We start from the raw sequence: 13,193 nt of genomic DNA on the forward strand, positions 1-13,193 counted from the left end.
ATGTAGCATTAATATATGCTACTTTTAAACTTTCATGCTGAGGGAAATCACAACTAAGTCAATTGACCAAAAGTGTATTTATTAAACTGTTAAACAAACTTTCATGCCATTTTCAAAACAGAAAGTGCGAGATTGTCAAGAGACGTTTTAAAACAAGCTATTAGTGCACTTTTGTGCATGATGTCACTAAGATGACATATCAAAACATCACTAAATTAAAGTGCACTTTTCTTACAAAAGGGAATAAGCGGTAGAAAATGGGTGGATGGATGTCCCATTTTTGGGACTTAACGTATTTCCTTGAATTGCCATTTTAAACCCTCTTCTCACTCCGGCGTTTATCAAAGGCATGCGGTAAAGGCAAGCATGCGCTAACTATTTTAAACCCTCTTCTCACTCCAGCGCTTACCAAAGGCATGCGGTAAATTTAGGCCTGCGCTTATAAATTTGAGAGTGATGTAAGTATACCATCATGAAAAGCACATTTAAATAAAAAAATAAAAAACGTTATTATGGTCTTACCTTTACTTATAAATGAAGTCCATGCGCAGCTCCTGATCAAAAGCATCGATAACTTTTTTTTTATAGAAGTCTTCCATATCTTTCTTTCGGCGTGGCGCAGTGGCAGAGTGGCCGTGCGCAACCCGAGGGTCACTGGTTCAAATCCCACCTAGAACCAACCTCGTCACGTCCGTTGTGTCCTGAGCAAGACACTTCACCCTTGCTCCTGATGGGTGCTGGTGGGCGCCTTGCATGGCAGCTCCCTCCATCAGTGTGTGAATGGGTAAATGTGGAAGTAGTGTCAAAGCGCTTTGAGTACCTTGAAGGTAGAAAAGCGCTATACAAGTACAACCCATTTATCATTTATTTATTTCTCCAGTTTAAAAAGTCTCTCTGTCTCGATGGAGATCTTCCTGTATTACCTCCTGCTTCGATTGAAAGTCCAGTTTAGAAAACTGTTTTATTTTAGATGTGTAATCCTCCATGTTAAAAGTGCAAGCGAGAGGAAAAAAATAACGATCGTTACTCACTCTTGCTGCTTGTTGTCACTTCTTCTGCAGCCGAGTTGTCGCAAGAAGGATCACTAACGCCCTCTACCACCAGGAGGCGGGAGTCATTTAATGACTCATTTTTGACACACGCAGCTACGGTATATTAATAAAACATAGCTACTTACTGTTCTTTTTTGCATATTCAATAGCTTGGACCTTAAGTCCTACTGAATAGCTCTTAATCTTATTCCCTTTATGCGATTTCAAATTATTGGAATCAGCCTCATCCATTTTGAAAATGATGACAGGGGAAGTGTCACTCATGACGTGACGAGTTTGACCCTGTGGAAATTCTAAGCATATCCTAATTATTTGGCGAAATGAGTTTGACCCTGCAGAAATTCTAGACATGCGCTAATAAAAATAATATTTTGCGAAACGAGTTTGACCCGGCGTTAATCCTGAGCCGGCGGTAATGCTAAGCATGCGCTAATTATTTTGCAAAACGAGTTTGACCCGGCAGTAATTCTAGGCGGGCGCATACTATATACCCGGCGGCAATTCAAGGAAATACAGTATGCAGATTCCAAATACACAAAAACCGGTCACCAGTAGGTAAAAACAAATTTGGTTTTCATGTTCGTATTGCCTTCTTTTATCGTTCTGCCCCTTTTTTTTTATGAATAAATGTTTTGCCAATAAAAGCCAGAAGAGCAGGCAGAAACGGTGGAGTTTAGTCTGCATATTTAACTTTTAATATGTGCATTTGTCTTGTGAGAAGTTTCCATGGAGTGTGTGACTCATCCTCAGCTCTGCTTGTTGTCTCCTGTGCTCTCCAGGCTGATGTAGTTCATTGTGACACTTGTCTCCTCCCTCTACCTCCGGCCCCCCCGCCCCAGTGCCTCACCGCATGACCTTCGACCTCCAAACATTCACGCCGAGCTACGGAGCAGGGCGGGAAACGGCCCCGTCCCCATCTGGGATTTCTGTCTCCGGACTCCCACCGCACGCGTCACCTCCTGACTGGGGAGCAGCCGACCAGCCAGGAGCCCAGCGCCTCCCCTCGGACCGGTGGAGGGTGTCGGAGCCCTCCGCCCGCCCTCTCCTTCACCCCCATCTTCGAGATTTTTCTTCCCAGTCGGATTGAGCCCGGTTCTGCCGGCCGCGAGACCTGTCAAAACTGGGGCGCGATTCGTGTGATGCGACAATGTCGGATCTGGGCGAGCGCAGGCCGGTCAACATGGACTACGCTGTCTCCCTGCTGGAGCAGCTCAAGTTCTTCTACGAGCAGAAGCTATTGACTGACGTGGTCCTGCTGGTGGAGGACACAGAGTTCCCCTGTCACAAGATGGTCCTGGCCACCTGTAGCTCCTACTTCAGGTGAGCCCAAAAAACCTTTTGAAAATGTCTTAGAAGGGCAGCTGCTGGTATGAATAATGGACCATGATCCTTTGGTTACAATGAATAATGCAGCGTGTCCTATAGAGCAGCGTTTTTCAACCACTGTGCCGCGGCACACTGAGATACAGCCTGTTGTGCCTGGGAGATTATCTATTTTCACCTGTTTGGGTTAAAAATATTTTTTGCAAACTAGTAATTATAGTCTGCAAATGATTTTGTTGTTAAGTGTCTGTGCTGTCTAGAGCTCCGCAGAGTAACCGTGTAATACTCTTCCATATCAGTAGGTGGCAGCCTGTAGTTAATTGCTTTGTAAATGTCGGAAACAGCGGGAGGCAGTGTGCAGGTAAAAAGGTGTCTAATGCTTAAAGGGGAACATTATCACAATTTCAAAATGGTTAAAAACAATAAAAATCAGTTCCCAATGGCTTGTTTTATTTTTCGAAGTTTTTTTCAAAATCTTACACCTCCCGGAATATCCCTAAAAAAAAAAGCTTTAAAGTTCTTGATTTTCGCTATTTGCGATGTGACTGTCCATTTCCCTGTGACGTCATATAGGGCTGCAAATACAAACAACATGGCGGTTACCACAGCAAAATATAGCGACATTAGCTCGGATTCAGACTCGGATTTCAGCGGCTTAAGCGATTCAACAGATTACGCATGTATTGAAACAGATGGTCGGAGTATGGAGGCAGATAGCGAAAACGAAATTGAAGAAGAAATAGAAGCTATTGAGCGAATAGCTATTGACGCTATTCGGCCATAGCATGGGTGTACCTAATGAAGTGGCCCACAGCATGGCTGCCTTATTAGCATCGCCGGTAAAATGTGCGGACCAAACGATCAGGACTTTCGCATCTTGTGACACTGGAGCAACTTAAATCCGTCGATTGGTAAGTGTTTGTTTCGCATTAAATGTGGGTATCTAGTTTCAAATGTACATACAGCTAGCGTAAATAGCATGTTAGCATCGATTAGCGTAGCATGTTAGCATCGATTAGCTGGCAGTCATGCCGTGACCAAATATGTCTGATTAGCACATAAATCAATAACATCAACAAAACTCACCTTTGTGATTTCGTTGACTTAATCGTTGCAAATGCATCTGCAGGTTATCCATACATCTCTGTGCCATGTCTGTCTTAGCATCGCCGGTAAAATGTGAAGACACTCTGGTACATTCAATGGGGGTCTGGCGGCAGACACTTTCGCATCTTCGGGCCAGTGGTGCAACTTGAATCCCTCCCTGTTAGTGTTGTTACACCCTCCGACAACACACCGACGAGGCATGATGTCTCCAAGGTTCCAAAAAATAGTCGAAAAAACGGAAAATAACAGAGCTGAGAGCCGGTGTTTGTAATGTGAAAATGAAAATGGCGGGTACCTCAGTGATGTCACGTTCTGACGTCATCGCTAAAAGACCGATAAACAGAAAGGCGTTTAATATGCCAAAATTCACCCATTTAGAGTTCGGAAATCGGTTAAAAAAATACATGGTCTTTTTTCTGCAACATCAAGGTATATATTGACGCTTGCGTAGGTTTGGTGATAATGTTCCCCTTTAAACCAAGAATAAACGAAAGGTGAATGCCCCTAAGAAAAGGTATTGAAGTTTAGGGAAGACTATGCAGAACGAAACTAAAACTGAACTGGCTACAAAGTAAACAAAAACAGAATGCTGGACGACAGCAAAGACTTACTGTGGCGCAAAGTACAGCCGAACATGACATGACAATCAACAATGTCCCCACAAAGAAGGATAAAAACAAATGAAGTATTCTTGATTGCTAAAACAAAGTAGATGCGGGGAATATCGCTCAAAGGAAGAAAAGAAACTGCTACAGGAAAATACCCAAAAAACAGGAAAAGCCACAAAAATGGAAGGGGAAGACAAGAAGGAAAACACTACACACAGGAAAACAGCAAAAAAAAAAAAAAAAACTCTAAATAAGTCAGGGGGTGACAGTACACCTACTTTGAGACAAAAGCTATAGTGATGCATGCTTGGTTATGGTTTAAAGTCATATCCAACAATTGCGACAACGACTTTTTACTGTCAACTGAGTTTCGTTTTTTAATGATTTCTGCTGGAGGTGTGCCTCCGCGTTTTTTCAATGCAAAAAATGTGCCTTTGCTCAAAAAAAGGTAGGAAAACACTGCTATAGAGAGAGAATACACATGCAGGGTCTGTGTTGCAGGTAAGCTTCACTTAAACTCAATTCTTCTTAGGTTGGGGGGGAATATTTTCTTCTTTCTCAATATTAAAGATCGGCCGGGATGATATTTGACAAGTTGACGTTGATTGAAGTGAAGTGAGTTATATTTACCATATTTTTCAGACTGTAAGTCGCAGTTTTTTTCATAGTTTGGCCAGGAGCGACTTATACTCAGGAGCGACTTATGTGTGAAATTATTAACACATTACCGTAAAATCTCAAATAATATGATTTAGCTCATTCACGTAAGAGACTAGACATATAAGATTTCATGGGATTTATGGATTAGGAGTGACAGATTGTTTGGTAAAGGTATAGCATGTATTCTATGTTAGAGTTATTTAAATGAGTCTTACCATAATATGTTACGTTAACATACCAGGCACCTTCTTACTTGGTTATTTATGTCTCATATAACGTACACTTATTCAGCCTGTTGTTCACTATTCTTTATTTATTTTAAATTGCCTTTCAAATGTCTATTATTGGTGTTGGATTTTATCAAATAAATTTCCCCCCAAAAATGTGACTTATACTCCAGTGCAACTTATGTTTTTTTTTCCTTCTTTATTATGCATTTTTGGCAGGTGCGACTTATACTCCGAAAAATACGGTATATACCGCTTTTCTCTAGTGACTCAAAGCGCTTCACGTATTGAAACCCATTATCTACATCTTTAAGTTATATTTAAACCAGCGTTGGTGGCACTAGGAGCAGGTGGGTCAAGTGTCTCAAACACTGGGACTTGGGTGGCGGAAGCAGGAATCGAACCTCGGGCCTTTTAAGATGGTGGCACGGCCGCTCTACCACCCGAGCCACACCGGTGTCAGCCTTCCCCCACAACTATAACATAACTACATCAGCAGATACAATCAATACACATACGATACTAGTATTCAGGATTTAAAAAATAACTCATTAGTAAAGTAGGTGGTAATAACTAGGAGTGTCACAACAAAATAGATTTTTTCGATTGGATCTCAATTCTCGTTTGTAACGATTCTTAAAAAAAAAGTTTAATTACATTTTGTTATTTATGTAGTATGTACTATGTATTTAATATTTATGACATAGGCGCCAGCGCCCCATGCGAGCCCAAAAGGGAATAAGCGGTAGAAAATGGATGGATGGATGGAATTATGTACTTGTGTGTGTGTGTGTGTATATGTATATATATATATATATATATATATATATATATATATATATATATATATATATATATATATATATATATATATATATATATATATATATTAGGGGTGGGCAACGATTAAACATTTTAATCAAAGTTAATTGCACTATTTCTCCGATTAATCACGATTAACTGCATTGTATACGCAAAACCCAATAATGAATTCAAAAGTAGTGTGTAGTGCACCTTTATTGGAATATTCTCCCATACGAACAAAAGCGCCAAAACATTTGTTGTGCAAACAATTTAAATCAGTACTTGTTAAAGGGGAACATTATCACAATTTCAAAAGGGTTTAAAACAATAAAAATCAGTTCCCAGTGGCTTGTTGTATTTTTTGAAGTTTTTTTCAAAATTTTACCGGTCCCGGAATATCGCTAAATAAAGCTTTAAAGTGCCTTATTCTCGCTATCTTCGAAACCACTATCCATTTCCCTGTGACGTCATACAGGGCTGCCAATACAAACAACATGGCGCTTACCACAACAAGATATAGCGACATTAGCTCGGATTCAAACTCGGGTTTAAGCGATTCAACAGATTACGCATGTATTGAAACAGATGGTCGGAGTATGGAGGCAGATAGCGAAAACGAAATTGAAGAAGAATTTAAAGCTATTGAGCTAATAGCTATTGACCCTATTTGGCCATAGCATTGATGTACCTAATGAAGTGGCCCATAGCATGGCTGTCTTATTAGCATCGCCGGTAAAATGTGCGGACCAAACGATCAGGACTTTCGCATCTTGTGACACTGGAGCAACTTAAATATATCGATTGGTAAGTGTATGTTTCGCATTAAATGTGAGTATCTAGTTTCAAATGTACATACAGCCAGTGTAAATAGCATGTTAGCATCGATTAGCGTAACATGTTAGCATCGATTAGCTGGCAGTCATGCCGTGACCAAATATGTCGGATTAGCACATAAGTCAATAACATCAAGAAAACTCACCTTTGTGATTTTGTTGACTTAATCGTTGCAAATGCATCTGCAGGTTATCCATACATCTCTGTGCCATGTCTGTCTTAGCACCGCCGGTCAAATGTGAAGACGCTCTGGTACATTCAATGGGGGTCTGGCGGCAGACACTTTGGCATCTTCGGGCCAGTGGTGCAACTTGAATCCCTCCCTGTTAGTGTTGTTACACCCTCCGACAACACACCGACGAGGCATGATGTCTCCAAGGTTCCAAAAAATAGTCGAAAAAACGGAAAATAACAGAGCCGAGACCCGGTGTTTGTAATGTGTTGAAAATGAAAATGGCGGGTGTGTTACCTCGGTGACGTCACGTTCTGACGTCATCACCACATGACCGATAAACAGAAAGGCGTTTAATTTGCCAAAATTCGCCCATTTAGAGTTCAGAAATCGGTTAAAAAAATAGATGGTCTTTTTTCTGCAACATCAAGGTATATATTGACGCTTACATAGGTCTGGTGATAATGTTCCCCTTTAAACAGTAGCAGTTAAATAGCATATTTTATGAAAATCAACTCAAAAAATGTAAATACAAACATTCAAGCTTATTGCCACTGCCAGGGTATTTAAGTTATCCTGTTTGTTATGGAAAATAAATATAATCTACATACAAATCTCTGAGCCACAATCCTAACCTCCGAACGGACAATTTCTGAAGTAACAGCAGAAACATTTTCTTTTATCAGGGAGAAAGAAAAGAGAGGGTGAAGCACAAAACACTTCACCCCCGGGACTAGAATGTAAAGTCCATGTTAATAATGGTGTTCCTTCAGAGAATCTCACTCCACTCGGTGCAGTTTGTTCATTCTTAGAACTTGACGACCATTAATTTTAAATGTACTGCCCTATGAATTAAAGTGCCGTAACATCTTCTGTGCAAACACTGTTTAACTTCAGTGAAGTGCCCCGCGCATATTTCTGCATAATGCCTCTCCTCTGTTATCATTATAGACAGAGCAGGTGAATGCAGGACACACTTTTCATCAATATAACGCACTGTATCTCCGAGGTAATTATGCTTACCGATTGATGTCCAGTTGTCCCCACTGAGAGCAACTACAGCTGCACGTTGTAAAGTTGTCACTTTTAAGGTCCTCTCCTTTTCATACAACTGGTGTATTCTTCGTGCGATGGTGCGTCTCGATGGCGGCTCAAACGTGATGTCACTTGTTGCGTACGCACAATGTTTCTCAGGCTGGCGTTTTCCATAACACTAATGGACCTACAGTCTCTGACTATCTACTTCGCTATGGCATTTTTTAGTAATTCTTGTTCTCGTTTATATATATTTCTCCCGCACGCTGCATTTAAAGTAGTCTGCCGAATCCTGGCTGCACTGTCTGCTTTGTTGAATGGTTTGCTCACATCAACAGAGTGTTTCGCGTTTGGGTGATATTTTAGACTGGAAGTACTCCTGTGATAAGAAAATTCAGCTTGGCAGTGGCTACAAACAACTTTGCTTCCGTCAAATCCGCCGCCTGGAAGTACTTTATAATGAAAAAGTAAAAGTTCTGTTGCTCCTTCTCCATTGCTTGTTTCGTTATTTTCCGCGTTCTCCTTTTTCCGCAGGAGCCAGCGATAGGCGTTAACAAAATAAAAGCATGTATACAACATACGCAAATGCGCGATAAAATAATTGTTGGCGTTAATAGATTGATGGATTAACTCCAAATTAACGCATTAACTTGCCTACCCCTAATATATATGTATATATATTTGTGTGTGTGTGCGTGTGTGTGTACGTATACATACACACTACAGGCCAAAAGTTTGGACACACCTTCTCCTCATTCAATGGGTTTTCTTTATTTTCATGACTATTTACATTGTAGATTGTCACATTTGCTGGCTCCTTTTCCGCAGGAGCCAGCAATAGGCGTTAACAAAATAAAAGCATGTATACAACATACGCAAATGCGCGATGAAATAATTGTTGGCGTTAATAGATTGATGGATTAACTCGAAATTAACGCATTAACTTGCCCACCCCTAGTGTGTGTGTGTGTGTGTGTGTGTGTGTGTGTGCGTGTGTGTGTGCGTATACGTACACACACACACTACAGGCCAAAAGTTTGGACACACCTTCTCCTCATTCAATGGGTTTTCTTTATTTTCATGACTATTTACATTGTAGTTTGTCACATTTGCTGGCTCCTTTCCCGCAGGAGCCAGCAATAGGCGTTAACAAAATAAAAGCATGTATACAACATACGCAAATGCGCGATAAAATAATTGTTGGCGTTAATAGATTGATGGATTAACTCGAAATTAACGCATTAACTTGCCCACCCCTAATATATATATGTGTTTGTGTGTGTGTGTGTGTGTGTGTGTGTGTGTGTGTGTGTGTGTGTGTGTGTGTGTGTGTGTGTGTTTGTGTGTGTACGTGTGTGTACGTATACATACACACTACAGGCCAAAAGTTTGTACACACCTCCTCATTCAATGGGTTTTCTTTATTTTCATGACTATTTACATTGTAGATTGTCACATTTGGGGCGGCATAGAGTTGGTAGAGTGGCCGTGCCAGCGACTTGAGGGTTGCAGGTTCGATTCCCGCTTGTGCCATCCTAGTTACTGCCGTTGTGTCCTCGGGCAAGACACTTTACCCACCTGCTCCCAGTCCCACCCGCACTGGTTTAAATGTAACCTAGATATTGGGTGTCACTATGTAAAGCGCTTTGAGTCACTTGAGAAAAGCGCTATGTAAATATAATTCACTTCACTTCACATTTATTTAATCCAGTTTGTGTCCTTCCTTCCCGGCATCTTGTTTCCGCTTCTGCAGTGATTGAGTCGCCCGACAAGCCTCCGTCCGCAACACCCACAGCGTGGGCTCATTAAAGGGGCGCGCAAAATCCCAAATTTGTGTAAATATGATTATTCTATAAGTCAAGAAGAGCAGGCAGCAGCCCAGACATTCTCATACTTTCTGTAACATCCAGGAAGAAATGATGTCCGTCATCTAGAAAAATGTCTCAACTATAAACTATGTCAAGGAGCCCAGGATTTTTTTTATTTAAATGTTAACAAGGAAACCTTACAATGTATTAAATCCATAAACTGCTCTAAAATGGAGTAGATGGCGAGTTATTGTGATGTAGCGAAATCCCATATTTTAACTCATTTTCCCAGGAGATTTCACATATTTTGAAAAGCAAATGTTGATGCTCAACTTAGACACAGGACATAAAGGTGCTTGTGAAATCCCCAATTTTTTTTCTTGGGGTGCTAAATCAACCACAACGTTAGCACAGCATAGAACATGTCGCTATTAGTCCGTGTCCTAATAAATTGTGTTTTAAAAATGACTTAAAGGGGAACATTATCACCAGACCTATGTAAGTGTCAATATATACCTTGATGGTGCAGAAAAAAGACCATCTATTTTTTTAACCGATTTCCGAATGGGTGAATTTTGGCGAATTAAACGCCTTTCTGTTAATCGCGCTGGAGGCGATGACGTCAGAATGTGACGTCGCCGAGGTAACACCATTTTCATTTTCAACACATTACAAACACCGGGTCTCAGCACTAATATTTTCAGTTTTTTTGACTATTTTTTGGAGTCTTGGAGACATCATGCCTCGACGGTGTGTTGTCGGAGGGTGTAACAACACTAACAGGGAGGGATTCAAGTTGCACCACTGGCCCGAAGATGCCAAAGTGGCAAGAAATCTTCCGCCAGACCCCCATTGAATGTACCAGAGTGTCTCCACATTTGACCGGCGATGCTAAGGCAGACATGGCACAGAGATGTATGGATAACCTGCAGATGCATTTGCAACGATAGTCAACGAAATCACAAAGGTGAGTTTTGTTGATGTTTTCAGCCAGCTAATCGATGCTAACATGCTATGCTAATCGATGCTAACATGCTATTTACCGGCGGTGCTAAAGCAGACATGGAACAGAGATGTATGGATAACCTGTAGATGCATTTGCAACTATATTACGTTTCCTTCCACCCACATTTAATGCGAAACAAACACTTACCAATCGACGGATTTAAGTTGCTCCAGTGTCAAAAGATGTGAAAGTCCTGATCGTTTGGTCCGCACATTTTACCGGCGATGCTAACGCAGCTATTCGGCCATGCTATGGCTATGAATAGCGTCAATAGCTATTCGCTCAATAGCTTCAGTTTCTTCTTCAATATTTTCATACTTCTACCATCTGTTTCAATACATGCGTAATCTGTTGAATCGCTTAAGTCGCTGAAATCCGAGTTTGAATCCGAGCTAATGTCGCTATATCTTGCTGTGGTATTCCCATTGTTTGTTTACATTGGCAGCACTGTGTGACGTCACAGGGAAATGGCCAGTGTCTTCGCAGAGAGTTGAAAATAAGGCACTTTAAAGCTTTATTTAGGGATATTCCGAGACCGGTAAAATTTTGAAAAAAAAATCAAAAAATACAACAAGCCACTGGGAACTGATTTTTATTGTTTTTAACCCTTTTGAAATTGTGATAATGTTCCCACTACTAGCGACCACGCAGTCTGATAGTTTATATATCAATGATGAAATATTAACATTGCAACACATGCCAATACGGCCTTTTTAGTTTACTAAATTGCAATTTTAAATTTCCCGCGAATTGTCCCGTTGAAAACGTCGCGGTATGACGTTTGACGTCGAGCTTGTAGCGGACATTTTTTTCAAGCCCGATCCAAGCTATAAGTAGTATGCTTTAACCGCATAATTACACAGTATTCTGGACATCTGTGTTGCTGAATTTTTTGCAATTTGTTCACTTAATAATGGAGAAGTCAAAGTAAAAAGATGGAGGTGGGAAGCGGTGTATTGCAGCTGCCTTTAGCAACACAATCACAGCCGGTGTTTCCTTGTTTAAAATTCCCGAACGTGAAGCTTTACTATGGAAACGAGCGGTCAAGCGAACATGGTTCCCGACCACATGTCAACCGGCAGGTTTCGGTGAGAAAATTGTGGTAATAAGTCGGCTCTTACCGTAGACATGGGCGGAGCTCGCGTCCTCCTGCAGCTGCGTACTATTACCTCCTCCCACAGGGCCACACCCCTCCGACTTTCAGGTACCATATAATCTCACTAAAACACTAGTAACACAATAAGCAGATAAGGGATTTTCCAGAATTATCCTAGTAAATGTGTCTAATAACATATGAACCGCTCTCACTGGCCTCGCCTATTTTGTTTTTCCATCCATCCATCCATTTTCTACCACTTATTCCCTTTCGGGGTCACGGGGGGCGCTGGCGCCTATCTCAGCTACAATCGGGCGGAAGGTGGGGTACACCCTGGACAAGTCGCCACCTCATCGCAGGGCCAACACAGATAGATAGACAACACTCACACTCACATTCACACACTAGGGCCAATTTAGTGTTGCCAATCAACTTATCCCCAGGTGCATATCTTTGGAGGTGGGAGGAAGCCGGAGTTTTTTGTTTTTGTTCTTACTTTTTTTTTCTTCTCTCTAGTCCTTCACTCTCACTATCCTCATCCACGAATCTTTCATCCTCGCTCAAATTAATGGGGAAATAGTCGCTTTCTCGGTCCGAATCGCTCTAGCTGCTGGTGGCCATGATTGCAAACAATGTTCAGATGTGAGGAGCTCTACAACCAGTGACATCACGCGCACATCGTCTGTTACTTCCGGTACAGGCAAGGCTTTTTTATCAGCGACCAAAAGTTGCAAACTTTATCGCCGATGTTCTCTACTAAATCTTTTCAGCAAAAATATGGAAATATCGCGAAATGATCAAGTATGACACCTAGAATGGACCTGCTATCCCTGTTTGAATTAGAACATTTCATTTCAGTAGGCCTTTAAACCCATGTCCAGCTGACGTTATACTATTCATAACTTTTACTGCAACATCGGCTTCAAATATCAGTTATCGGCCTCCGTGGCTAATCGGTCTCAGTATCGGTCCTGAAAAAAAAAACATTAGGTTAGGGTTATGGATCTCTACTCCATACATCAAGCCTTTTCGTCACCACATGGCGTACTCGTAAATAAAATGAAAGTGAAACCGAACCAAACACTTGTCAAAGATCTTCTGTACATGACCGCAGCTCTCTGCTGTTTTTAGGCACCGACTGCCAAAACACTGTCAAAGATCCTCTAAATAATGTGAGTTACGTCGCTGTGGCCCTCGTCATTCATGGGTGGGATTTGCGGGGTTGCAGGCTCAACGGCAGCTCGGTCCTGGAAGCAATGTGCCGCCTGGAGTTGTAAACGCCATTCCCCCTGGAGGCCTCATTTGTACGTGCAATGTTGCGTAATGGCGTGTGTGTGTGGTGTGTGTATGTGTGTGTGTGCTGCAGCAAATGTGACAGCTTCAGCTCTGGGAAGAGTCCATCTGCACACAAGTAGCGCTGCATTGGAAGGCGATGTCTCACCCCCCTCCCCTTTGCTCACA

At 41.6% G+C, this 13,193-nt stretch overlaps 1 protein-coding gene across 2 annotated transcripts in view; it reads left to right on the top strand.

Moving 5' to 3' along the window:
- Positions 1-13,193, top strand: part of kbtbd2 (kelch repeat and BTB (POZ) domain containing 2) — a 30,562-nt gene that overhangs the window by 3,214 nt on the left and 14,155 nt on the right. The window contains exon 2 of one of the 2 annotated variants that reach the window (XM_061921309.1): positions 1,832-2,372. In XM_061921309.1, the coding sequence (XP_061777293.1) occupies positions 2,200-2,372 (173 nt within the window). In that variant the 5' untranslated portion in view covers positions 1,832-2,199. The remainder of the gene's footprint in view (positions 1-1,831; positions 2,373-13,193) is intronic. The other variant, XM_061921310.1, reaches the window with a different exon arrangement.

Source organism: Nerophis ophidion, linkage group LG15, assembly GCF_033978795.1.
Source record: "Nerophis ophidion isolate RoL-2023_Sa linkage group LG15, RoL_Noph_v1.0, whole genome shotgun sequence".
NCBI lineage: Eukaryota > Metazoa > Chordata > Actinopteri > Syngnathiformes > Syngnathidae > Nerophis > Nerophis ophidion.